Consider the following 27902-nt stretch of genomic DNA (forward strand, 5'->3'; position numbering starts at 1 on the left):
ATTTTTACGATATAGTGTCTGTGGTAACTAGTGGAAACCACTTTTGCAGCAGTTACATGTGGGTAAAGTACTTCCGGTAGGTCATGGAATCGCTTGTAGAAGGTACGTTTTGATATTGAACTTTCCAGGTGTTATGGCCATTTAACACTTGATACATTAAATATTTAGGGTAGAAATAAGTCTCTATTGGATGCCGATAAAACTAAGTACCGATCCACAACGTGGGTATTCGAGAGAGGCCAAGACAATAGGAAGCAGTAATCAACCATCTTTCTTCTGCCAGCAGAAATAACAAGAAAAGAGAGAGGGTCCAAGTCATTGAGCTGGTCCAAGTGGGGCTGTAGTTTGCAATGTATTGTCTGTTTCTTAACTAGTTACTTGTGAAAGACCGGACGAATCGTTTGGAATATAGCAAGATAAAGCTTGGAAACACGACTCGTTCAACCACGGCACACCTGGAGGTTTATGATTAGGACACTGGCTATAGCTATTAGAATTTGTATTCATTTTTTCATGTTTCCAACAGGTTTACCTTCCCCTAATCCCCCACCGCCAACCCAAGAGGCTAGTCCAGCAGCTTCAGATGTAAATAACGACAGCAGTATCACGTCTTCGAAGAAGAGGAAAATAAACCGTTCTGAAAGGGAAGACATTGATTCAATCTCTTCATCTCCTAAAACCACCAATTCCTCATCTTCCTCCTGCTCCTCCACTTCGCAACACATCCAGAAGAAGTTGAGGTTCGAAGATTCAGTAGATTTCATTGGACTGGATGTGAAAATGGCCGAGGAGTCGTCTGCATCGTGTTCTTCTAACAAGATGAAAACAGTTTTTTTGGCTGGGGGTGTTGGGCACCATGCAAACGGATTGACGAAAACGGCAGGGTCCACTACCTTCTCCAACAGCAAACCTGGCGTTGCAAAGAAACTAGTCATCAAGAACTTCAAAGGTAGTGTGCTATTCAAAACAGTCAAGTGATGGATGCAATGAAATGCGTGCTGTAATCCCATTTGGCCCTTATAGTGAAAGTGTATTCTAAAATGGTGTTAATTACTTGGCCTTGCCTAAGATACGTGCTTTTGTCTGTCTGGCTAATCTATGCAATTTTACAGTTGAATATGTCATTTTAAAATGCACAATGATACGCTATACTATTTAAATGTCTGACATGATGTAGCTCATTTTTCTGAATATTGTTTTTTTTTATAGATGTGTTATACTGATTCTGTGTAAAAAAAACAACAACAAGTGGTACAGATAAAATAATGACACACCAGAGAATGACTGTCCTCAAACTGCTTCCCTGTCTCTCTCATTTTCTTCACAGAAAAGCCCAAATTGCCAGAGAACTACACACACGAGACCTGGCAAAAGCTAAAGGAGGCGGTCGAGGCCATTCAGAACAGCATTTCAATCAAGTACAATCTTGAGGAGCTCTACCAGGTACAACAAAATACTGCACCTGCCTCATCAGAACAGCCCTGGGTCATGTTCAAATACCATTTTATTTGTCACATGCTTTGTAAACAACAGGTGTTGACTAACAGTGAAATGCTTACTTACGGGTCATTTTTCAACAATGCAGAGTTAAAGATAATAAATAGAAATAGTGACACAAGGAATAAATACACAGTGAACAAAAATGACGAGTAAAAATAACATAATTTGGCACCAAACTGACTAAATCAGGGTGATGCAACCTGGACTTGTCTAATGCTTGTTTTCATTGTCCTATGCAAAACGTTTTATGCTCCGTGCCCTAATGAACACTACCCTGTGTTTTGTGGTTATTATTATGATTGGCCACAGATGGGATGCCCTCCTCCCCTGTGATTTTCATGACCTTGACTTCTTATTCAAACCCTATGATTCCGCAGTCCGTAAGCTAAACAGTCCTAACATACAAGCAATTTTTTTTCTTCATGTCTCTAGGCCAGTATCTTGCGAAAGAGCTTGACAATAATTTGCGTGATATGTCTGCACTATTTAATAGCTGTGTTGAGTAATGGGATGTTTAGATTACTTGGTGTGAGTGTCTTCTGTAGGATATTACATGCATAGATAATCAGTGTTTTTAGCCCTAAAATGTAATAAACTCTAAGCACTCTCCTTTCTGTTTGTTGTTTAGGCTGTGGAGAACCTCTGTTCCCATAAGATATCAGCCAAGCTCTACAAACAACTACAGGTTGTGTGTGAAGACCACATCAAGGCACAAATCGATCAATTCAGAGAATATCCTTTTGTGTGTGTGTAAATAGATTGTACTAGAAAGATAACATGTTTCAATATATGTTTAGACACTATTAAATCCTTGATCACTCAATGTAGGCTATTATCATACGTCTAATTATTTTGTTCAAGTATTTACTAGGGGATAGCTTTTGCCTTTTGAACTACAGAAACTCAAATCATGTCCTTATGAAGTCTGAAATTGAATGCATGTCCTTTTAATCATGTGTACTGAAATGACACTGCTGCTGCTTTGTGTTATGCATATGAAACCTGCTACATCCTTGACTCTGTTCACGGATGCACTGGACAGTACGCTCTTCCTGAAGAAAATAGACAAGTGTTGGCAAGATCACTGCAGACAAATGGTATGTCTAGGACTCTGTCCTTGATAGGATGTAATTTGATAGGTCTCATTCAATTAATTGCCTATTAATATGATTGAGATTATAGGCCTACATGATTTCTTTCATCTTTACTTTTTTTTTTTACAGATCATGATTAGAAGTATATTTTTGTTCTTGGACCGCACCTATGTTTTACAAAATTCAATGCTCCCATCAGTCTGGTGAGTTTCTGTTCCTCAAATAAACATTCTGTAGAAAACATTAATAATGTCCTATTTCTAGCCGTATTTGTCAAGTCATTGGCTATGGTTCATATTAATATCACCCCTCTTCCCTTCAGGGACATGGGCCTGGAGTTGTTTAGGTTTTACATTGTCAGCGACATCAAGGTCCAGAGCAAGACCATCGACGGCATCCTGCTGCTCATCGAGAGGGAGCGCAGCGGCGAGACCATCGACCGCAGCCTGCTGCGGAGCCTATTGAGCATGCTTTCTGACCTGCAGGTATGGCTCTGCCCCTTCACACAGGGCATGGGGAAAGTCTACTCAGTGGATATCTTGTCCTATTGGCCCGGTGAATCAGCCCTTAGCCCCTACCCCAGTGGTCCCCAAACTAGGGGTCGTGACCCCATGTGGGGACGCTTGATGAAAATGGGGTCGCGGGAGAATTTCCAAAATCCTGAAGGAAAACAATCTATACCCAAAAAATATATACTGAATAAAAATGTAAACGCAACTATTTCAACAATTTTAGCTACAGTTCATATAAGGAAATTATTCAATTGAAATAAATTCATTAGGCCCTAATCTATGGATTTCACATGACTGGGCAGGGGCGCAGCCATTGGTGGGCCTGGGAGGGCATAGACCCACCCACTTGGGAGCCAGGCCCAGCCAATCCGAATTAGTTTTTCCACACAAAAATGCTTTATTACAGACAGAAATGCTTATCCGTTTCATCAGCTGTCTGGGTGGCTGGTCTCAGACGATCCCGCAGGTGAAGAAGCCGTATGTGGAGGTCTAGGGCTGGCATGGTTACACATGGTCTGGGGGTTGTGAGGCCGGTTGGACATACTGCCAAATTCTCTAAAAGACGTTGGAGACAGCTTGTGGTAGAGAAATTAACATGAAATGATCTGGCAACAGCTCTGGTGGACATTCCTGCAGTTAGCATGCCAATTGCACACTCCCTCAACTTGAGCTTTTTGTGCGTATGGAACATTTCTGGGATCATTTTATTTCAGCTCATGAAACATGGGACCAACACTTTACATGTTGCATTTATATTTTTGTTCAGTATATATTATATTGTCTTTGTATCTCAACCAGTGACCGCACTTGACCGTTGCACTTGAATCATTACCACGGTGAATGGCTAGGCCCGCTACTCTATGAAACCACACACTATTGCAGTGATTTTGATATTACCGGCGGCAATTGATATGGTGAAAACAATGTGTTGGGAGGCACAGAAACTCAATATCAATACCTATGTCAGATAACTGTTAAACAAATAATTTATGCTATTGCTAGCAATCAAGAGGAAACTGACTGACTCAAACTCCCCAGGTTATGCTCTCCAAATGGACGTGAGGGTCAAGATGCCCATGCATTGACTTTTGTTCTCGATACATGTCGGGGGATGCTATTCACGAGGACGTATTGTTCTGTCTCATGATTCCTGAGCATGAAACCGGTTAGGGGATGTTCAGTGTGCTGCGTGGCTAAATTGATGGTGGGCTTTTGTACAGATGGGGCTCCATCTATGGCGGGATGGCGAGCAGGCCTCTGCACTCTAGTTATCAATGTGTTTCCCTCTGCCATATGGACACATTGTATGATACACCGAAAGCAACTGGCGGCAAAAGAGCTGAACGCAGAACTCTGACATATACTGCAGAAGGTAACTTTGATTATAAACTACATCAAACCACATCCACTGCGTGCACGCCTGTTCGAATAAAACTATGGAAATATGGGATCAGAGCATGACAATGTTCTATTTCACACTGAGGTTTGGTGGTTATAGAGAGGGAGTGTTGGAAAGATTTTTTTGCATTGACAGAAGAACTGTTGTCATTCACAATGGATGTAAACATATATATATATATTGTTTTAAACAGACTTTGTTGACTTTCTGTGTAATTGAGGAAAATAGCAGAAAACAGCATCAGAAAGTGTCCCACATGAGTGATGACTGCTCACCTCCAATGCTTGGAAGAGCACTTTGGTACCTACTTCCCAATCCGTTTGACTGTGATCCTGGCTCAATTGACATGCCGGTAAGTGAAATCGAACAGCTGATCGAGCTGTCCTGTGATCGAATGCTGCAGACACCGCGTTCACGGGTCACTACGGAGGAGTTTTGGTTCCTGACTCGAAGGGAACACCCTGCCGTCTCCCTCTGAGCATTAATGCTGCGTTCAAAACAACTCTGAAATCTTCAGTGCTTTCAAGACAACTGGGAACTCGGAAAGAAACGAGCTCAGACTGGGAAAAATAATTTTGAATGGTCATCCAACTCTGAATTCCTAGTTGGGAACTCAGTCCTCTTTCTAGAGCTTCGACTTTCTGACCTCAAGATCACTGACGTCATGATTTGACCTCGCATTTTTCAGAGTTCCCAGTTGTCTTGAAGGCACCATAAAACTCATGGTAGGCTACCCTTCGCCAGCTCATATCTGTGTGAAGCTGGATTCAGTGCTCTCAACTGCATTAAAACCCAATATCGATCCAGGTTGGATGTGACAGCAGAGATGAGGTGCGCACTGTCGATCACGCCCCCTGACTTTGAGAAACTCCGACGCAACATGCATCAAGCACACCCTTCTCATTAGTGGTGGTGAGATAAGAGATATTATGTCGGACTAATTTGCAATTGACTGATGGTGAGTTGGGAAGACAATCAGAAATACTGTTAGAATGTTTTTCAATTGATTGCCGTAGCCCAAATAAAGTAAACATTGGCTGTTAATGACCAAAAAAAATGCACATGTTTGGGGTCGTGAGAATTTTCAGATATCAAAAAAGTTTGGGAACCCCTACCCCCTAAGCACTTCTGTAGATCAGAAAGGATTGGACAGGTTTATGAAATCTGTCAAAAAATTCCCCTAGCCCAGATGGCAATATGTTTCTTGCAGCTATCAATTTCTTCCAATGTGCAGGGTGGCTAGGGGTTGATCCTGCACCATGCCATCATTTTTTTGGCCGTTCAATTCATTGTACTACTCAATATGTAATACTCCCATACAGTAAGACAAACACAGCCAAGGGCACAAGGCTCCATCTTTCATTGAGGAAGATGGCTTGTTCATAACAAAACCCTTTGATATTGCCAACCACTTTAAGAACGTTTTTGTTGACAAGATTAGCACACTTAGGTATGACATGCAAACAACACATGCTGAGCCTTCATATTCATGCATAATGGACCAAATAATGAAAGACAAGCACTGTTGCTTTGAGTTCCACAAAGTGGGTGTGGAAGAGGTGATTTTTGTTGCTATTTATAAGTAAGGACAAACCACCTGGTACCAAAGACCTGGATGGTAGATTGGTAGCGGAATACATTGTGACTCCTGTTTGCCACATCTTCAGTTTAAGCCTAGAAGACAGTGTGTGTGCCCTCAGACATGGAGGGAGGCAAAGGTCATTCCGCTACCAAAGAATAGCAGAGCACCCTTTAATGGTTCAAACAGCCGACCAATCAGCCTGTTTTATAAGTGCTTAGCAAACTATTGGAAAAAATGGTGTTAGATCAAATACAAAGTTATTTTACAGAAAACAAATTAATTTCAGCATGCTTATAGGGAAGGGCACTCAACATGCTCGGCACTGACACAAATTACTGATGATTGGCTGAAAGAAATGTATAGTAAGAATGTGGGAGCTGTTTTGTTAGACTTCAGTGCAGCTTTTGATGTTATTGATCATAACCTATTGCTGAAAAAACGTTGGTGTTATGGATTTGCATCCTCTGCCTTATTATGGATTGAGAGTTACCTATCTAGTAGAACACAGAGGGTTTTTGTTAATGGAAGCCCCTCTCATGCAAATTCAGTTGAGTGTGGTGTACCGCAGGGCAGCCGGCTAGGGCTATTATTGTTTTCTGTTTCTACAAATTACCTTCCACTGACCTTGAATAAAGCCTGTGTGTCTATGTACGCCAACGACTCAACAGTATACACGTCGGCTGCAACCGTAAAATAAATAACTGAGACACTTAACATAGAGCTCCAGTCAGTTTTAGAATGGGTAACTAGCAATAGGCTGGTGCTAAATATCTCAAACTAAAAGCATAATGTTTGGGACAAATCACTCGCGCAACGCTAAACCTTGTTTAGAGCTATTATTGAATAATGTGGCTATTGAGCAAGTTGAGGAGACTAAACTGCTGGTTGTAACCCTAGATAGCAAGCTTTCATGGTCAAAACATAGATTCAATGGTTGCTAAAATGGGAAAAGGTCTGTCCATGATAGGGCATTGCTCTGCCTTCTTGACATCTCAGTCGACCAGGCAGGTCCTAGTTTTGTCGCACCTGGACTACTGCCCAGCTGTGTGGTCATGTGCGGCAAAGAAAGACGGGTAAATTTCAGTTGGTCCAGAACAAAGCAGCACGTATCTCACTTAGATGTACACAGAGGGAAAGTGATACGAGATCACCTTACTGCACAAAGGGGACTGTGAAGAGAGACGGCCATTTTATATATCTTGTATTGTAATTTCCACTGTACTATGTATTATACCTAGATATTGTGTGTATGTACTGATATGTAGGCTGTGTGTGATGTTTTAAATGTATGTAGTTCAGTCCTTGACTAATAATGTTCTGTACTATGTATCATGTTTCATGTGGACCCCAGGAAGAGTAGCTGATGCTTTTGCAGCGGCTAATGGGGATCCTAATAAATACCAAATCTCCAACACTGCTGTGTCTAAGACATCATGGGGTGTTTGTCAGCTGTGTTATTAGCGATCAGCAGCAGCTGCGTCAGGGTTTGAGTTGATGTACGATCAGCTCCGCCACTTGAGAAATGGCTTTAATGACACCCAATGTTCTCCCCTCTCCTGACAGATTTATCAGGACTCCTTTGAGCAGCGCTTTCTGGAGGAGACTAATCGTCTCTATGCCGCTGAGGGACAGAGGCTAATGCAGGAGAGAGAGGTGATTTATCCCCCCCAGGCAGTGCAACACCACTGACTGTCTACTCCAAACCTCAGAGCCCTGTGTCATGATATATTAGAATATTCTGAGTCTGACTGGAGGCAGCATTTTGATAGCCTGGTCCCAGATCTGTTTGTGCTGTACAGCCAAACATGACATTGTACTGCCAAAACTTGACAATGATCTTAGAAGTTGGCAAGGTCTGTTCTTGCTCTCTTGCCAACTCCAATGATCTTCATGTTTGACAGTAAAATGGATTGTTTGGCTATACAGCACAAAGAGATCTGGGACCAGGCTAGCATTTTGAGTCTTGAGTCATTTTACAGTTACTATAGTTACTGCTGGTAAAAAAAAAAAAGATATGTGGAGTGGTTTTACATGGCACTAGATGTTTGTCTGACCCTGTAAGGATAGGTTGCTTTTTGGCTTCGTATCCCAAATGACTTAGCAGCTGCTTGATGGGTTAATCTGATCACTTCTTGAATGTCTCGTCAGGTCCCAGATTATCTCCATCATGTCAACAAACGCTTAGAGGAGGAAGCGGACAGAGTCATCACGTATCTAGACCAGAGCACACAGTGAGTATTTTTTTGTTAGTTTGGATTTCTTTTAGAATACAAGGGGTTAGCCTTCCAAGAGTCCATCAGTATTGTTGCCCTCTGTTTTCAGTTCTACATTTGAATGTTTGATTTGCTGCTTTGGCACCGGTCTCAGCGGGATCTACTTGTCTAAATATAAATGATGAAAAGAGAGAGATTGATGACTCCTCATTTCCTCCTTTTTCTTCCCAGAAAACCTCTCATTGCCACTGTGGAAAAGCAACTACTGGGTGAACATCTCACTGCAACACTGCAGAAAGGTATATATCAGAGACTACAGACTTACCACACTGGGGCATTTGTTTGCTTACAATGGGTGACATTTTAACGATGCTATTGTCATATTCCATGATGAGAACATCAAATATTAAAAACAAAAAGATATTGACTTTTTTGTTTAGTACCATGAACTAAACGGTCACTAAGTACCTTAAACTAAACTGCTATTTTCCATCTCCAGGCTTGAATCACCTGCTAGATGAGAACAGAATCCAGGACTTGTGTCTTCTTTATCAGCTGTTCAGTCGGGTGAGAGGGGGCGTGCTAGTCCTCCTACAGCACTGGATCGACTACATCAAGGTATGCTTGAAAACATCAATAGTCCGAATCGGTAATTTACTCTTACTAATTAACTATTTGGAGGTGTGGGGATACTTACTTCCAAGTACGAAACAGCTCTGGAATTGAATCATTCATTTGTACAGTATATGACCTGAAGCAACCCATGACACCTCTAACAACATCACACAGGCCTTTGGAAGTACGATGGTCATTAACCCTGAGAAGGACAAGACCATGGTACAGGAGCTGCTGGACTTCAAGGACAAGGTGGACCACATCATCCACGTCTGCTTCATGAAGAATGACAAGTTTGTCAACGCCATGAAGGAGGCCTTCGAGACCTTCATCAACAAGAGGACAAACAAACCTGCTGAGCTCATTGGTTGGTATCTCATGATGATCGCTATGGGAGACATGATAGCGATGGCACTACAACGAGTGAACTGACTGAAAGAGAAGTCACCTTTTCAACTTGCCATAGACGTTTGTGTGCATTATGCTCCCGTCAGTTTAAAGCTATTAAGCTAAAATTCTATTCCAGGTTTTTATAAGTAAACAAAAATGTAAATAAAACGACACATGGTTATATTTTGTAGCAAAACACGTGGATTGGAAGCTGAGGGCAGGAAACAAGGAGGCGACGGACGAGGAGCTGGAGAAGATGTTGGACAAGATCATGATCATCTTCCGATTCATTTATGGTAATGTGGTCCCATCATATTCATTTATGGTAATGTGGTCCCAACATATTAATTTATGGTCATGTAGTCCCAACATATTAATTTATGGTCATGTTGTCCCAACATGGTAATGTAGTCTCAACATATTCAGCAAAACCATCATCTACCTCCAGGTCCTTTTAACTTTCCTCTCCTCTGTGAGAGGTCTCTTAGAAGCCTGTTGAAATCTCTCTTTGAACTTGAACTTTATACTCCCCTTTTGAATTCTTGAATAGGAAAGGATGTTTTTGAGGCCTTCTACAAGAAAGATCTGGCCAAGAGGTTGCTGGTGGGAAAGAGTGCCTCGGTGGATGCCGAGAAGTCCATGCTGTCGAAACTGAAACATGGTCAGTGTGTTCCCCATCAGACCTGGGTTCAAATAGTGTACATTTTCTATCAAATGGCTGTGCTTGATTGACTGATGCAATGGAATAGTCCCAAAGGTGCTAAACCTACCCCACCCATCTGACACTTCAGGCAGGCTCAATCAAACTCTCTAAGTATTTTTAGTATTTTATATATATATATATATATATATACACACACAGTGCTATGAAAAGGTATTTGCCCCCTTTCTAATTTTCTCTACTTTTGCATATTTGTGATACTGAATGTTATCAGATCTTCAACCAAAACCAAATATTAGATAAAGGGAACATAAGTGAACAAATAACAGAACAATTACATATTTATTTCATAAACAAAGTTATGCAACACCCAATTCCCCTGTGTGAAAAAGTAATTGCCCCCTTACACTCAATAACTGGTTGTGCCACCTTTAGCTGCAATGACTCCAACCAAATGCTTCCTGTAGTTGTTGATCAGTCTCTCACGTCGCTGTGGAGGAATTTTGGCCCACTCTTCCATGCAGAACTGCTTTAACTCAGTGACGTGTAGGTTTTCAAGCATGAACTGCTCGTTTCAAGTCCTGCCACAACATCTCAATTGGGATTAGGTCTGGACTTTGACTAGGCCATTCCAAAACTTCCAATTTGTTGCTTTTTAGCAATTTTCCTGTAGACTTGATTTTGTGTTTTGGATCATTGTCTTGCTGCATGACCCAGCTGCGCTTCAGCTTCAGCTCACAGACGGATGGTCTGACATTCTCCTGTAGAATTCTCTGATACAGAGCAGAGTTCATGGTTCCTTCTATTAAGGCAAGTCGTCCAGGTCCTGAGGCAGCAAAGCATCCCCAAACCATCACACCACCACCACCTTGCTTGACCTTTGGTATGATGTTCTTACTGTGGAATGCAGAGTTTGGTTTTCGCCAGGCATTACTGGAACCATGTCGTCCCAAAAGTTCTACTTTTGAATCATCTGTCCATAGAACGTTCTTCCAAGAGTCTTGATGATCATCCAGGTGCTTTTTCGCAAACTTGAGTCAGCTTTTTGGACGAGATGGGTCCCATTATGCCTGGTGAAAACCAAACACTGCATTCCACAGTAAGAATATCATACCAAAGGTCAAGCATGGTGGTGGTGTGATGGTTTGGGGATGCTTTGCTGCCTCAGGACCTTCTGCATGGAAGAGTGGGCCAAAATTCCTCAACAGCAACGTGAGAGACTGATCAACAACTACAGGAAGCATTTGGTTGGAGTCATTGCAGCTAAAGGTGGCACAACCAGTTATTGAGTGTAAGGGAGCAATTACTTTTTCACACAGGGGAATTGGGTGTTGCATAACTTTGTTTATGAAATGAATATGTAATTGTTGTGTTATTTGTTCCCTTTATCTAATATTAGGTTTTGGTTGAAGATCTGATAACATTCAGTATCACAAATATGCAAAAGTAGAGAAAATTAGAAAGGGGGCAAATACTTTTTCATAGCACTGTGTATGTGTGATATATACAACAACTATGAAGCATGTGATACTGAATGAGGCTAGTTACTCGTAACCTTGGTCCTTTCTTTAGAATGTGGAGCGGCATTCACCAGCAAGCTGGAAGGCATGTTCAAGGACATGGAGCTTTCCAAGGACATCATGGTGCAGTTCAAACAGGTACACATGCTTTTGGAATAGGAATGATCATCAGTAATCTCTGTTTTAGGGCAACAGTATCAAATACATTACACAGTCAGCTATCCATATGTAAAAAATGGCAACTTGTATTTGCACAAATAACTTTTGAATTATTAGCCTAGATTAGCCTTTGTCATTAGACAAACTCATGATGGGTTGGTTGGTTTGTTTCTCCCTTTTCCCTATTACATAGTGTCAAAACCTCCCTGGTAACATTGAGCTGACGGTGAACATCCTCACCATGGGATACTGGCCCACCTACGTCCCAATGGAGGTCCATCTGCTCCCAGAGGTTAGTGCAAATATCAAACCCTTCAGGCTCCCTGTTATTTTATGACCTGCTATGTAATACATTTGATTTATGTCACAAATAGTACACTGTTCCCTTTTATAGTGCAGTACTTTTGACCAGGGAACTATATAGGGAATATGGTGCCATTTGGGACACAGACATAGTCATCGTCTATGTTTATTTTTTAACACTCCTTCTGGGCCAGATGGTGCGACTGCAGGAGATTTTCAAGACATTTTACCTCGGCAAGCACAGCGGCAGGAAGCTACAGTGGCAGTCGACGTTAGGCCATTGTGTTTTAAAAGCTGAATTTAAAGAGGTACAGTAGCTAGTAATGATGTTTAGTCATCTAGTATGTTAGGCAGAAATTCATTGTGCTAACTTTTCCTTTTCCCAAATAGGGCAAAAAGGAGCTTCAGGTATCCCTGTTTCAGACACTAGTGCTGCTCATGTTCAATGAAGGAGAGGAATTCACCTTGGAGGAGATCAAGCTAGCTACAGGAATAGGTCTGTATGATCACAATGTACTCAGTCATGACACAAATCCTAACGGATCAAATATAGCAGTCCTCTTGAGACAATTTCAGACATGTTGCTTAAACTGTATCAATTATTATCAATATCATATTTTCTTTTTGATTGAAGAACCACAAGCTTTTGCCCAGTCTTTTTGGTGTGAGTTTGCGTTGACCTAAAGTAAGATGTGTGTGCAGAGGATGGTGAGCTGCGACGGACCCTGCAGTCGTTGGCATGTGGCAAGGCGCGGGTCATCCACAAAGTCCCCAAGAGCAAAGACGTGGAGGACGGAGACAAGTTCTCCTGTAACGATGACTTCAAACACAAACTCTTTAGGATCAAGATCAACCAGATCCAGATGAAAGAAACGGTACATTCTCTCTTTCTCTCTCTCAGCAGGGGTGAAGTCATTAGGAGGAAATATTTGTAATGTTTTTATTGGACAGGTCCAGGTAGTCCCTGCCTGTTCCAGTTTTAGTGCATAATGAATACGTCGCAATGCTATTCAGATAGGAATATGAGTCTGTCAGGTCTAGTTCTAGCACTGACGATTCTGAACTATGCATTTCCCCTTAGAGGCGGGCGTTCCCAAGTCTGCTACTCTCCACTATATAATTATAATATATGCCATTTAGCAGACTATTTTATCCAAAGCCACCTAGTCATGTATACATTTTAGTTATAGGTGGTCCCGGGAATTGAACCCACTATCCAGGCGTTGGCAGCACCATGCCCTACCAACTGAGTTACTTCATCAGTCTCACCCATTGATTCTATCTGTACTGTCTATATCTATAAAGCAAAAGAAAATGGAAGGGGGGGGGGGGGGGGCGGTGAATGTTAGCCACTCATTGATTTGGTAAATTGTCCTTGGTAGGTGGAGGAGCAAGCCAGCACCACGGAACGAGTCTACCAGGACCGGCAGTATCAGATCGACGCTGCCATTGTCCGGATCATGAAGATGAGGAAGACTCAGAGCCATAACCTCTTGGTGTCGGAAGTGTACAACCAACTCAAGTTCCCTGTCAAGGTGAGTGAACGAAGAACAAACATGTTTGAAACACATGACCTTGTGTGCCAGAAGACTACTCACTCAGAGGTGAGGTTTTCTGAAAGCTTTGTAGCGAACGTGGTACTTTATTTACCCAGACTGACTGTCCAACATACATTTTGCAATTGTTACTCAGGTCTCTGTGCGCAACCTGGTCTCAGAGCATTTTATATTATTCTGTACGTAAATCCGACACGCCATTTAGTATTATATGTTACATTTTAGTATGGTATTTATTAATTGTGTATGATATGTTCTAAATTACAATTCGTATTATATGTTACGAATTGGCAAAATGTGCAGTATGTTACGAATTTGCTAAATGTACAATAGGGTAAGAATTTGGTAAATGTTACGACTTTGCAAAACATATGATATGTTACGAATTATATCTAGGTGGCTAACGTTAGCTAGCTCACTAATGTTTGCTAGGTTAGGGTTAAGTTTAATGGTTAGCGGAAGGGTTAGCTAAAAGGGTTAAGATTGGGGTTAGGGGAAGGGTTAGCTAATATGCTAAGTAGTTGCAAAGTAGCTAAAAAGTAGTAAGTAGTTAAAGTTGCTGATTAGCTAAAGTTGTCCATGATGAGATTTGAACTTGCGACCTTTGGGTTATACGCCCACCCATCAGTCAGTCAATCAATCAATCAATCAATCAAATGTATTTATAAAGTCCTTTTTACAGCAGATGTCACAAAATGCTATACAGAAACCCAGCCTAAAACCACCAAACAGCAAGCAATGCAGATGTAGAAGCACGGTGGCTAGGAAAAACTCCCTAGAAAGGCAGGAACCTAGGAAGAAACCTAGAGAGGAACCAGGTTCTGAGGGGTGGCCAGTCCTCTTCTGGCTGTGCAGGGTGGAGATAGTACATGGCCATTAAGGCCAGATTGTTCTTCAATATGTTCAAACGGTCATAGATGACCAGCAGGGTCATTCAGAGGTCGAGACAGCAGGTGTGGTAGAGAGAGTCAAAAACAGCAGGTCCGGGACAAGGTAGCACGTCCGGTGAACAGGTCAGGGTTCCATAGCTGCAGGTAGAACAGTTGAAACTGGAGCAGCAGCATGACCAGGTGGACTGGGGACAGCCAGGAGTCATCAGGCCAGGTAGTCCTGAGGCATGGTCCTAGGGCTCAGGTCCTCCGGGAGGAGAGGGAGAGAATTAGAGGGAGCATACTTAAATTCACACAGGACACAAGATAAGACAGGAGAATTATAACAGACTGACGCTAGCCCCCCAGTATATAGACTATTGTAGCAGAGATACTGGAGGCTGAGACGGGGGGTGTCGGGGGACACTGTGGCCCCGTCCGACGATACCACCGGACACCCATCCACCCCAACCAACCACCCTCCTTTTGTTTTTGCCATACCAAACATAACATATCAAACTAAATGGAGTGTCTCTGATTTATCTACAGAATAATATAAAATGCTCTGAGACCAGGTTGCTGTGTGACTTGGTTGCTGAGAGAAAGTGCCTTGTTAGCTATGAGGCTTTAGGAAAACTCGTATGATCCATGTACATTTACTAGCACTTCAGATTGGACTGTAATTTTTGATATTTTCTGTTTGCTAACACTCACTTTCTCAACAGCCTGCTGACCTAAAGAAGAGAATAGAGTCTCTCATTGACAGAGATTACATGGAGCGCGACAAGGAGAACCCCAACCAATACAACTATGTGGCTTAAAGAGAGAGAGAGGGAGAGGGAGACGGAGAGCAGGTGGTCCAGTCCGGCTGAAGGCTTCTCTGAGCACTCTGTCCCGTGGATGCTCTTCTGCCTACATGGATGTCAGCGTTACCCTCTTCAACCCAGCAACCGACAACTGAATGGATACTGCTCGGCGGGACTTTGTCAGGGGCCTGTTTTCCTGTGGACTGCATGCCCGTTAAAGAAGAATATTGTCCATTATTTTCTCAGTGCCGCTCAGTGAGAATTGGACTAGCTACCTTGGACAAAAAAAGACAAACCAATGTTTGTTCTTTTTTTACAGCGAGGGGAAAAAAGTATTTATTTTCAAACTTAGATCTTTGTCCATTGTCGTTTGTTTATGGCATTCTGCCCTTGTTTTTTAAGTCACTATTTTATTTTAATTCACTCTGTACTATCCCATGCAAATGTTCAAACACCTAACATTGGTCTTAACATACTACACTTGGAAGAAAAGTTAAACTAAAGTAAAGCTTGTCTCCTCAATCAATGTTGTATGTGAGACCCATGGATAAACATTCACAGTAGGATATAATTTTTCAGTGGTGGATTTCAGTGTAAAATGTGCACACCTGCAGCCAAGTCATACAATTCTCAGTAGCTATTAGTCTCAACCTACTCCTGTTCATTAACAGCAACAACAGCAATCAATGGGACGATTGTTAAGAAGTAGCAAGGCGATATGAGGAATTGACAGTACGTGCCAAAAATAGAGCACTTCTTTTGTTATATGATTTGTTAATGCTGCTAAACAAACACTTTAACTTGTACATGTTATATGCATTTAGTTTTCCATTTTACTTTAGCCCTGTCCGTTTCAATGTTTTATTTTTGTATAGACAAGACTTTACAAATGTATTGAAATTTTAGGTGCAAACTTCGACAGAGATTATATACTATTAAAAGCACAGCCACATCAGTCCCTGTTTCCCTTCATGTTCCCAAGTATGATATCTCTTTTAAGTTACAAGCATTATATTCTTTGTAAGTCCTCTCTGTAGGCCTTATGGAAGGCCTTGTGTTTGTGGATAGATGGAGTTGTTTGATAGCTCAACAGGTGAAACTGTTTATTGAGAAATCATGCTTGACTGGACTTTTTGGCCCTGTCTGAATAAATGTTTGTTTTATTGCTTCAGATTAAAATAATTGTCAGTGTTTCCATTTTGTTTTCCCCCTTCATATCTGTTAATTTTCAGACCCCCCCAATAGAAAGGTAGTATATAATATTGGGTTACCAACCTATCAGCTGCACATCTTTTTATTAGAATAAGTTATCCATATCAGAGTTTCTAAACCATCTTTGTCCATATTGCCATACAATATAAATAGTAAAATGTGTTCCCTCGAAAAGAGGGAGGAAAGAGTATGTTTTGATTGGTTGTTTGGGTGATGTGTGTCACAAAATAAACAAGAACATGATACATGTTTCTACAAAATCCATATTTTGTCACTTATTCACGGGGAGAACTAGCAACTAAGTTTAATCAAATCACATTTATTGTGGAGTTCTGATACGTGTTTATTTGACAAGAAGCCAATGACTGTTTGGAAGCCCTGCCCGCAAGTCATATGACTTACATTTCCAGTTGCGGTAGATGCGCTCGAGCTGCACATTTGGAGGGTAGCCGAAGTCGAAAGCTGTTGTTTCCCGGTTAAGTGTTTTGGCTACCAAGTGATCATGTTTTGCTGCGCGTTTCTGGTTTTGTTCCTGGCTCTTGGAAATGGTATGTTTACACAAAATAGTGCTTTGTATCACCGTTGGCTAACATAGTGATCCACAAAAGAGGAAACTTTAGGTGCTCTGTCACTTCAGGCCTATCCTAAACCAGATAATGTTAGCTTGTTAGCTATTTCTTTGCTACGCCAGTAACGTTCGCTAGCTAACAAACGTGAACTATATATTAGTTAAACGTTGGCTCCAAAAATAAATTGATATAGAGGCTATCAAGGCCTCCATAATCTCAGACTTGAAGTTTAAGGCACTGTTGATCTGTCATGCTTAGTTAGTTAGCTAGGTAACACGCCTGTGTTAGTTAGCTGTTGCTTTGCATTTGATCTGTTTTGTCTTGACAGCTCATGTTGCAGATAGGACTTCTTCCTGGGTGGACAGGGAAAATAACGAGTTTTTCGCTGTCTCTAGCTATAACCCCAAATTATGTTTTGACATTTTATTTGGCTTTATAGCGTCGTTATTGTGTCTACCAAACCTCAACTTGTCAACAATCCACCAGTTTCATTCACCCTATTCATTTGGAACAGCATATGACTCGTCTTGGCTCAGAACACCTAATGTTAGCTAGCTAGTTACTAATCTACTAACGGTAGTCACACTTTGTTGCATGACATTTGCGTAGCTATCAATATGCAACCAGCTACTGTTGCAAATCCAGTTCAATCCAAAATCTAAGCTAAAATGAAATTAAGGATTCTCACCTCAGTTGTATCTTATTTAGCTAGCTACCTAGCAAGCTAGTTGATCAGGAAGTTGTCTCATGACCTAGCTACAAATTGTACGCCAGATAATGTGATATAACCAAAGATTGTTGGTGTCCAGTACAGGAAAGCCCCATACAGATTAACCTGCTTTCCTGTAAAGCCAAGTAATGAGTAATGGACACCAAAAATCGTTGGTTATATTTATAACATTAGCTCGCGTACAATCTGTAGCAACTCATGACCAAGCATATCTTGATTGCACTTTGCCAATCGTGTTTAATTGTAAAACGGCTGCTGTGAAATCTTAAACCGTGGATCATCAACTAAATTCAGCCGCGGGCCAATTTTTTTCTTGAGCGGATCGTTGGGGGGCAGGAACATAATACAAAAATAAATACGTTTAGACTACTAATTGACCGGAAGAAGGCTAAACAGATAATATTTGACTAAAATATAATCATTTCAAACCTTGATTACATTTGGGGACATTGCCCTGCGTAGGGTGCCGTCTTTCTGATGGGAAGTTAAAACGGGTGTCCAGACTGGTCATTCAAAATCCCATGGCACTTATTGTAAGAGTAGGGGTGTTCACCCAACTATCATGGCTACATTCCCAACCTGGCCACATTCCATCATGGCCACCTAATCATCCCCCTCATTCCTAATTGGCATATCACTCCTGACCTCTCCACCTGATAGTTGATGTGTGGTGAGCGTTCTGGCACAAAAATGGTCGCCATGCATCACTGAGGTGGGTGCTATGCATTGAGGAGGTGAGTTTCCCCCTACTATGTAAAGCGCTTTGAGTACCCCAGGTGGTAGAAAAGTGCTATATAAATCCAATTTATTATTGTTATTTGTATATTATCATGTCTCTCTATTATGCTTGGGAACAGATTTCCAAAATTAAAATCACTTGGAGTGGAATTCCTGGTGTTTTTACAGTCTTAATTTTTTGCTCAGAAATCTTGGGGGGCCAAATAAAACCAGTTGGGGTACCCTTTCTTAAAAAAGTGATTGCTGTAGCAGCTGCTGTCTATAAACCAATCCCCTTGTTATGATTGATAGAAGGAATGTACACATTGAGCCCATGGATATCTTGCCAGGACTCACTTTTGATATTCAATACAGTCAGAATCCTAGTTCTAGTTTTGTTTTCAGTAGTAAACATCTGATCGTTTTTTCCCCTCATATGCATAAAATGTTTATTTCCATTAGAATGTTTTCATTTGGCCTGAGAAATGGCCCCAGAGTCCTATGTTGCAAGCTAGGGCCTCTGATATCAGGTCACTCCGGGTCAAGCCTAACAGTGACCTACCAGTTAGTCCCATATGAGAGTAATCAGCTGATGAATGGTTTAATCAACAGTTAAAAAAATAAAAATACGGTTAGGAAATCATTAGCCTATGGTGTGTTCCCCCACTGTCTGAGTTTTACAGTAATTTGATGCCATTAGGCTACTTGTATAAGGGAAGTAGAAAATAATCAAAACGCATGTTAGACTAGCCTACCTATGCTGATAAGATGTTTTTTGATGAATTTACCTTGAATTGATTGAAAATGTGTTTGTTTACCAGTCTGCCTCATACGTTATTATTATAACCCAAGACTGTTTATTTCTGTTGCAGAACTCCACCTGTCACATGCAACTGAGGTGTCCGTCAACAACACAGAGAATAAATTATGCCTCTACGCCAATTTGATGGTCAACTTCTCAGTCACCTATGAAGTTGGTGTAAATAAGGTGCGTAATCTGTATATTTACTTGTATTTAAATGTTTTTAATTTGCAGGCTAGTACTAATAAGCCTATAAAGAACTCTTAAAACATTCCAGGTATCGCACTGCTTTATTAAAGTGTTGAGTCGAGCTTCTTACTGTGAGAAATAATGTTTTGAATGCAATCACAGAGCGGACAATACTCACATCCGGGATTAGCAGAGAGGAAGAGAGGCCGAATTTGGCGGAAAATGTCTCCCTCCAGCAGGTGGCGTTCTTTCGTTGTTTCGCCCACCAAGCAAAGTTTTTTTATGGAGGTCAATAAGTATAGGCCTTATAAATTAAAAAAAAAACTTTCTTCTTATTATTTTTTTCTCTTTAAATCCCATCTGTCGGATGATTTATAGGCCTAGATATTTCCCAGGATATAAAATATTATTTTGTTCCTTTTTTTTCCTCCTAATCCATCATAAGAACGGACACACTGTTATGTTATGTCAACAGTACTATTTTCTCATGACGCAAGCATCTGAAATAGCCCTGTTCCTGGGAAAGTACTTGACAGGAATGGATTCCCCTCTTATCACAATATCTTAATGACTGTCCAATATTTTCGTCCCCTTTCAGAGCGAAACGGCTCTTTTTGTACTGCCTGAAAATGTGACAACAGAAGGGAGCACCTGCAATGACACAACATCAACATTGCAACTCGGTTTTGGAGACAGGCACAGCTGGGCCGTTAAATTCATTAAGGACACCAAAACGTATCAAGTAGATGCCATTGTCTTCACCTACAACCTCAACGACTCAAGCGTCTTCCCCAACTCTACGTCAAACGGTAACTAATGACTACACAGCCTTGTCATGATACTGTTCATTCATGATATACCAATTCGGTACTGTAGTTGATATGACACATACTGATATTTGACTGAATCTCTTTTGGGTTTAGAAACCAAGTCTGTGATGGTAAAGCCAACAATCACCAACGTGGGTGTGGATACCTACTACTCCTGCAAGAGCAAAGTTCTCCTGAAAGTAGAGTCTGTCACTCAGACACTGTATGATGTTGCTTTACAGGCGTTTGTGACTAACGGCAGCAAAAGTGACACTGGTAGGTTGCATGAGAACAAGCATCAGGCCATTGTAGGATCAACTGTTCCAAAATGATCTGATTTACTATGCATAATGTCAAACAATATATTACTGTGTCTGTTCTCCAGAGTTGAGGTCAATTCCATTTCAATACAGTCAATTCAGGAAGTGAACTGAATTTAAATGGAATTGATCCCAACCCTGTTTGTTCTCTGAACTCAAGTCTTTCTCTGTTCTTCCCACACAGACACTGTATGCGCCGCTGACCTACCCACCACCACTGTGGCGCCCAACACGACCGTTACCACCACAGCTGCCCCCACTTCTACCCCTACCCCTACACTGCCCACACCCACTACTGGAAATTACAGCATTGCACCCGACTTCAACAGCACAGCCTGCTTAATGGCCACCTTCGGCCTGCGGATAGGCTACAAGCAAGGAGATGTATGTATACACATAGGATAGCCATTGTAAAGTAGGCCCTTTTTTTAATGTTTCTTATTTTAGCAAACAATGGCCTGTTCAGTAGAAAAGGTTCAGACATGTTTGTCACAGAGAACATGACTTGTCTATGAAGATAGGTTGTTGTTGCTAGTATGTTAATGTTCTTGTTGTTTATGAACCTGGTGTTTTCAGTTGAATGCATTCAGTTGTACAACTGACTAGGTATCCCCCTTTCCCCTTTATTAGAAAGTGGAGACCATCAACCTGGTGCCCAATGCGACTAATGTGGGCGGTGCCTGTGGGGTCAACAGCAGCGACCTCATACTGACATCGAACACAATCACCATCATGTTCACTTTCAGCAACGTAAGTCGACAAGGCCAAAAATCTGCAACCAAGGCCGGTATTATCCTGGTTGTCTGCATTTAGCTTGTAGACAGCTGGACTAAGGCGGTAGGGTGCAGCGTAAGGTCTGTTTGTCTCCTTCTGTTCAAAGTGTTTCATTGCTCATTACAGGACAGCAAGATGTTCCACCTGCACGCTCTGAACATCACAGTGAAACCAGCCACTGGTAGGCAACATAGCACTACAAACCCTTTCAGAAAGCACTAGCGTAGAAAACCATGTCCCTATTTGGACATTAGGATAGGATCGACTTCATTGTCCCCCAGGGGAAAATTGTCTTGGACTTAGTGCAGCTTTATAAGAAATATACACTATACATTACATACATACACAGTACATACAATGCATATTAAAACCTCTCTCCACTCTTTCCTCACTCTGTGTTACTTCCAGGGGCGCCCGTCGTTGCAGCCAATACCAACATGTCCGTTTGGGTGGCGGCGGTAGGCAGCTCCTACATGTGCAACAAGGAGCAGACCTTAAACGTCACCGACACACTCACTCTCTACACGTTCGCGCTTCGCGTCCAGCCCTTTGGAGTCAAAAAAGGCGAATTCGCTACAGGTAGGTGACTGAGATGGTGAATTGTCATCAATACCTTTGTGTTGTGTTAGCCGTATGCTACAGCTTACTAGGGTTACTAGAGCCAAATGCAGCGAATATGCTTGAAGCTGAGACATATGCAATAATAACAACTATTGGCATCAGTAGAATAGGTTCTGTCCAGTTTGTTGAGAAACAGCTAAGTATTTAGGGCAGCAGGTAGCCTAGCGGTTAATAGCGTTGGGCCAGTAACCGAAAGGTCGCTGGTTCGAATCCCCGAGCCAACTAGGTAAACACAATCTGTCTGTGCCCTTGAGCAAGGCACTTAACCCTAATTGCTCCTTTAAATTGCTCTGGATAAGAGCGACTGCTAAATGACTAAAATGTTCAAATGTATTTGATACCATGCCATGTTTCTGCCCCTGCTTAAACTGATTTAAAAACCAAATGAGCATGAGAAGATGAGATGTTCCAAGTCGTGCTCATTGATTCTCTCTCTCGTCTGCAGCCCATGAATGTTCACTGGATGACACCAGCATCTTAATCCCAATCATTGTTGGTGCCGCCCTGGGCTGCTTGATTCTCATTGTAGTGAATGTGATTGGTCGAAGGAAGACCTATGTGGGATATCAGACCCTTTAAAAAGCAATCTCTGATCATGAATCCAGAACACAGTTTGATCCTTATGTGTCGGGGTGGGGTTCCCAAAGCCTGATCCTGGATTGGCTGTGCCATCTATCCATTAATGACTGACTCACACAACTGGAATAGTCAGACTATAGTCTCCTTACTTCAGCCACTCTTAAGAGCTGCTTTTAGACTTGAGATTAGGGTAGCTTCGTTTAGGTTTAGACTTGAGTAGCTTTGTTCAGGTAAATCTGAAGACTCAAAACCGCTTTCCAGGACCAGGTTGGACCACCCCTGTTATTTGTGTGTAATTTCCCTATTGTTTGATTTGCTTTGGATTTTTCCCCCCCTTCTCCCTTTTTGTTCCAAAGGAGCAGTGCATGATTCTCTGCCTCTGTATTTACCATTACCAGTACTGTATAGAAGACCTTATTTATTGTAAAATCTCTGAAAGTGGTTGAATCTTATGACACTCCATTTCCTTGCATCACTTTCCAGATGATTCTTGTTCAGTGTAGGCTCTCTTTTTATCAAGTAGTACATTTTTATAGAAACTCCAGTCAGAGTCCTTGTGCTACAGTTTGCACATTTTCACGAGGAGTTGTGAAAATTGGGGGGCCGTGCCGTTGTCACTATGAATCATGCACTTGCTCCCTCCCCTCTTTTGTTTCGTTATGTTCTTATTGAATGTTTGTGTACATTTTAGTTCAACCTTTCTTTTGTGGTTTCATTCATCCTCACAATACATCATATCAGCGCAATATTTAGACAAATTTGAACATTTAGAATTTGCCTGGCAGCTCAATCAGACGACATTGAGTAGCTTTGTTGATTTGTCTCAGGAACTCCTTACTAACTAACTAGGATAAAGGTTTTCTGCTTTGCTCTCCTCTCTCCCCTTACGGATCATCCACTAGTCACAGTAGTTTGAATCTGGAAAGGGATGACTTTACGACATGAAATCTGTGTGGCCACTAAAAAACAGTGGTATTATTGGCATATAGTGCCTTCTCCAAGTTGGCATTACCAAACAAGGGATCTGTCCCTATATGTTCACACACGACACTAGTTGACATATGATTGCCACTAATGTCTGTTTGTCTCTGCATTATGTGTTAGCCCTTTGACTGACTGGCTCATTTTGTGTAGTGTGAAATCTACCTTGAAGTGTTAAATTAACTCTGAAAAGTCCATGAGGATGTAAAAGATGAACCTGAAAAGAAAGGTAAAACCAAACCCCTCTCCCGTCATGACATGTTGGCATTAGGTTTCAAAAAGGGATAGCTGTAGTTGACTTATTTGCTGCCATTCAAACGTATTCTTCGCAGATTGTGATTATTTTGTACATATAAATGCACTAAATCGTTGAGTAAGTTTGACGTAAAATTATTACACCCGTGTATAGTATAGCCATTGCTGTTGCTCCCGAAAGCTGCCAGTTAGTAAGGGGAACTTGTAAACATAGCTCGGGTCAATTCCATTTAGAATCAAGTCAATTTCAATAAACTGATTCTAATTCCAATTGTCCTCTCTGCTCTTCAGTGAGAAACATTTGAATGTGAATTTTTGTTTACTTCTTGAATTAAATGGAATTAACCCCAGTTGACCCCATGTAAATTGCACCTATCGACAGAGAGTGGTAGTAAGGATGATTGTCCACAGGATGTGTCTATTTTTGTACTGTTAGGATGGGTTACAATAGGTATTATGTTTTAGTGCGGTGGTCAGAATGAGACATGAATACATTTGATTGCCGCCTTTAATTGCTGTTGATTCAACCAATTTTTCTTCAGATTCTGTATTATGAGAATGATTTAGATTTTTTTCCTTATCAAATATTATTTTGAGTGTTGCTTTACAGTCCATGTGACGTGTCTTGGAAAATGCACTGCTTTTGTACAAATCCTGTTTGTTACTATGATTCTAAAATTGAATTTTCAGACACTGTATTAAATCAATCCTAAAATACCCTTTAGAAACTTAACATTTACTACCCCCAATTTTCATTCACTTGACATAATGTTATGATTGTGACAAATATGTGCCTTACTCAATGAAGCTTGTCCATTTGCGATTCAGTCAGGTTTGATATCTTTGCATTTAATGGATTCTCCACTGGTCTAAATGTCTCCTAGTTTATGAATTCAAAATGCAGCATGTTAAGAAAAGGAAAATCCCTAATACAGGACAGGCCCATCCTCCAAATGTAAGATAAATTGTATTTTCTTCCGTCTGGCTCCAAACAAATGTTCATTTTTGAATTCCTTTTCAATAGGCTTTTAGCTGCAATAAATGGGAATGAAAATTGTCCATCAAAAAAATGTTGTGGAACATTTTTAATATTTTACAATGATAGAAATAAAAGTGTTTATTGGTCCCCTGGAAATATTAGTAAATCACTCTTTGTTTTCCAATTGTTCTTGACTGAGAAGCGTCTCAGTATGACCATGCATTCACTATTTTGATGTTTTACCTTTCTTCCACCCTGCAACCTCCCTCATGCCCACTTCCTTTACTGTCACCCAGCGGAGGATTGCCGAGACGATACGACAGAGAGCTGGGTCGTTCCTATAGCCATCGGGGTTGCTCTGACTGTGCTGGTCCTCATTGTATTGATCGCCTATTTCATTGGGAGAAAGAGAAACCAGGGCTCTGGCTATGAGCACTTCTAAATGACCCCACTGGCTATGCTGAGGTTGGATCTTTGCTCATCAGGATACATGTTGATTTTAATTTAACTACAAATTGATATGCTCTGTGCAGAGTTAACCTTATTGTGAAATTCACCTGAAGGAAATCTCTTTCTCATGAAACAATGAGTTGGAGAAGATGTGTGCTGTGTTAAAGAAATTGCTTGGCTCCGTTGATAACATTTGGCATGTAACAGTTCTTGTAGATATAATCAGAATTGATTGATTAACGTCTCTTATTCCTCACTTATAACATGGTTGACTATAGATGGCAGATGATGGCCAAATATTTTCGTAACTGCCCATGCTCTGACAGAACCCCCAACCACCCATGTTGTTGTAGATGACTGTCTGGGTTCTGATCTGATGTCTTGCTGCTTTTCGAGCCTCATGTCCTCCATGTTGTCTGTGAAAAGCTTAACCAAATCCTGTTTCTTCTCTCTTCAGACTAATCGCTAGCATGCTAATGTTGCTAACCCTTCTTCTGTCTCTTCTCTGTGGCAGCCGTGGAGTGCTTCATGGACTCTGATTTGAGCTTTCTGGTGCCCATCGCTGTGGGCGTGGCCCTCGGCTTCCTAATCATCCTTGTGCTTATCTCTTACCTGATTGGCCGGAGGAAGAGTCGCACCGGCTACCAGTCTGTATAATCCAACCAATCCCAGTTGCTTCTGCCTCTACCCATTCCTTCCCATCCTTCCCCACGCAAGCCCCCCACAACACGCAAGCCCCCCACAACATGCTTCTATGGTATCCAATCTTTTCCCTTCCATTTCCAATGGATCTTTCCTTGACCTTACCCCCAGCATATTCCTTGTTCAGACTCCTACCCTAATTATCACCCCACCCAACAGTGATTTTGAAAGTTGACCGTCTGTTGCTATTTTTTGACACCAACAATGACTGAAATCATTTAGCACCAAAACCTGTCAAAATGATCAGTGGTATTGCACCAGGTGTGTTTGGATGTAAATTGCATGGAGTTAAGTATCATGGGCATCAGTTTCTTTATTCCCAGAGAGGCTCATATGAATGAGGCTGTTTTCTCTCACTATTCTGTTTATGTGCTGCATTATATTTCTATGTATATTAATTACTCCCTTGTATAGAATTTTACTAAGAAGTTATTGAAAGTTCATAGCCATTGCTATTCATATCTAAGTATCCATTGTTAAATCTTTGTAGAATGAGAAAATATCTATCTATTATTTTTGTGAATTCCCTGTAATTAAATGTTATTGTACCCCCTGCACTAATCTTCTCTTAGTCCTAGTACAATAAAAGGGAAACTAACTTTACAAAGACACGTACCAACCAGCATTTGGAGCAGTTGCATAAACGTGATTTTTATGTTTTGTATTTTCTCTAATGGGAAGAAATCCCCTCTCAGGGAAAGGAAGACTGCGGCATAGTCTCTGGTCAGGTATCACAAATGGCCCTGTTAAGACCGAGGCTATAGGGACTCTGCAAAATGACTAAACAAAATTGAAATGTCGGTTTGCTGTCAGGAGTGTCCCTATAGCCTTTTCCTGTTAAGACATCTACTACCTGGGTCATGTTCAATAGGGAGAGTTTTGAAACGTAGTGAAACGGGGAGGTACTACCTGAACCAATAACCCTTTCCCGTTGCAAACAGTTTTGCTACGGTGTGTCCTTCTGAACACTGCCCAGGCTTCATATATAAAGTACAATAATTTACATATTCTAGCCCGAATGATTTTATGACCAAAGCTTGGACAGAAATGAAACTCCTTTCTGGACCTCCCCATTTCAAAGCAGGTAAATGAACAGCCTGAATTTTTAATAAACCAGTGAAATGCATTGTGTGTTTGACCAAGGATGATATTTCGTTATTGTTCTATTATCATGCTCATTATTCAGCATGAACTTTCTGTTCTGTACCAATACATAGGACCGCTGTTTAATTTTGCCCCCAAGATGTCGTTTTGTGCCTTTTTGTTGCACTACTATTCCCCTCATAACCAACCCTGTCTCCATCTGATGAAGAATGTTGAGATGGTGTAATCTTGTTGAACTTCAGTTGGGGCAGGGAATTAAAATAAAGTTGCGTTCCTGTTTTGTAGCAAAGTATTCATACCTCATGACTTATTCCACATTTTGTTGTTACAGCCTGAATTCATTTTTTTTTTCTCACCCATCTACACACTGTACCCCATAATGATAAAGTGAAAACATGTTTTTTGACATTTTTGCAAATTTATTGAAAGTAGAATGTCAAATTTATACTGAACAAAAATATAAACGCAACATGTAAAGTGTTGGTCCCATTTTTCATGCGCTGAAATAAAAGATTCCCGAAATTTTCCATACGCACAAAAAGCTTATTTCTCTCATTCTGTGCACAAATTTGTTTACATCCCTGTTAGTGAGTTTCTCCTGACAGGTGTGGTATATCAAGAAGCTGATTAAATGGCATGATCATTACACAGGTGCACCTTGTGCTGGGGACAAAAGACCACTCAAGTGCAGTTTTGTCACACAGCACAATGCCACAGATGTCTCAGGTTTTGAGGGAGCATGCAATTGGCATGCTGACTGCAGGAATGTCCACCAGAGCTGTTGCCAGATAATTTAATGTTCATTTCTCTACCATAAGCCACCTCCAACATCGTTTTAGAGAATTTGGCAGTATGCCCAACCGCCTCACAACCACAGACCACGCCAGCCCAGTACCTTCACATCCGGCTTCTTCACCTGTGGGATCGTCT

General features: G+C 41.2%; 2 protein-coding genes across 5 annotated transcripts; both read left to right on the plus strand.

The window, feature by feature from the left end:
- Nucleotides 1-50: 50 nt before the first annotated feature.
- On the plus strand, nucleotides 51-16655 carry LOC311107792 (cullin-4B-like). Of its 2 annotated transcripts, XM_084150341.1 has the most exons (21): nucleotides 51-102; nucleotides 527-949; nucleotides 1328-1443; nucleotides 2129-2232; nucleotides 2528-2597; nucleotides 2724-2797; nucleotides 2917-3079; nucleotides 7651-7740; nucleotides 8236-8318; nucleotides 8532-8599; nucleotides 8800-8918; nucleotides 9090-9282; nucleotides 9497-9601; nucleotides 9856-9966; nucleotides 11539-11624; nucleotides 11839-11937; nucleotides 12143-12256; nucleotides 12339-12444; nucleotides 12651-12823; nucleotides 13331-13483; nucleotides 15099-16655. In XM_084150341.1, exons 1-21 carry the CDS (start codon nucleotides 84-86, stop codon nucleotides 15192-15194), a joined length of 2565 nt encoding a protein of 854 aa, XP_084006467.1. In that variant the 5' UTR covers nucleotides 51-83; the 3' UTR covers nucleotides 15195-16655. The 2 variants fall into 2 exon arrangements, with proteins under 2 accessions (XP_084006467.1, XP_084006466.1); XM_084150340.1 differs by lacking the exon at nucleotides 51-102 and having other exon boundaries at nucleotides 396-949.
- Nucleotides 16656-16806: 151 nt separating this feature from the next.
- On the plus strand, nucleotides 16807-27264 carry LOC311107794 (lysosome-associated membrane glycoprotein 2-like). Of its 3 annotated transcripts, none has more exons than XM_084150343.1 (9): nucleotides 16807-16939; nucleotides 19280-19395; nucleotides 19997-20207; nucleotides 20322-20483; nucleotides 20712-20911; nucleotides 21158-21277; nucleotides 21428-21482; nucleotides 21710-21880; nucleotides 25013-27264. In XM_084150343.1, the coding sequence occupies exons 1-9, from the start codon at nucleotides 16894-16896 to the stop codon at nucleotides 25156-25158; spliced, it is 1227 nt and encodes a 408-aa protein (XP_084006469.1). In that variant the 5' UTR covers nucleotides 16807-16893; the 3' UTR covers nucleotides 25159-27264. The 3 variants fall into 3 exon arrangements, with proteins under 3 accessions (XP_084006469.1, XP_084006470.1, XP_084006471.1); XM_084150344.1 differs by having other exon boundaries at nucleotides 25681-27264; XM_084150345.1 differs by lacking the exon at nucleotides 25013-27264 and adding an exon at nucleotides 22368-24869.
- The last annotated feature ends 638 nt before the right edge of the window (nucleotides 27265-27902 follow it).

Source organism: Coregonus lavaretus (genome assembly GCF_964263955.1).
Source record: "Coregonus lavaretus genome assembly, chromosome: 32".
Lineage (NCBI taxonomy): Eukaryota > Metazoa > Chordata > Actinopteri > Salmoniformes > Salmonidae > Coregonus > Coregonus lavaretus.

What these genes read in the sequence shown, in the direction of transcription:
- LOC311107792 (XM_084150340.1), top strand. Translation starts at nt 466, where the DNA reads ATGATTAGGACACTGGCTATAGCTATTAGAATTTGTATTCATTTTTTC. An exon ending in AGATCCAGATGAAAGAAACG is followed by an intron (nt 12,824 to 13,330) that starts GTACATTCTCTC and finishes TGTCCTTGGTAG; the next exon opens with GTGGAGGAGCAAGCCAGCAC. An exon ending in AACTCAAGTTCCCTGTCAAG is followed by an intron (nt 13,484 to 15,098) that starts GTGAGTGAACGA and finishes CTTTCTCAACAG; the next exon opens with CCTGCTGACCTAAAGAAGAG.
- LOC311107794 (XM_084150343.1), top strand. Translation starts at nt 16,894, where the DNA reads ATGTTTTGCTGCGCGTTTCTGGTTTTGTTCCTGGCTCTTGGAAATG. An exon ending in GTTCCTGGCTCTTGGAAATG is followed by an intron (nt 16,940 to 19,279) that starts GTATGTTTACAC and finishes TTTCTGTTGCAG; the next exon opens with AACTCCACCTGTCACATGCA. An exon ending in TCATGTTCACTTTCAGCAAC is followed by an intron (nt 21,278 to 21,427) that starts GTAAGTCGACAA and finishes TGCTCATTACAG; the next exon opens with GACAGCAAGATGTTCCACCT.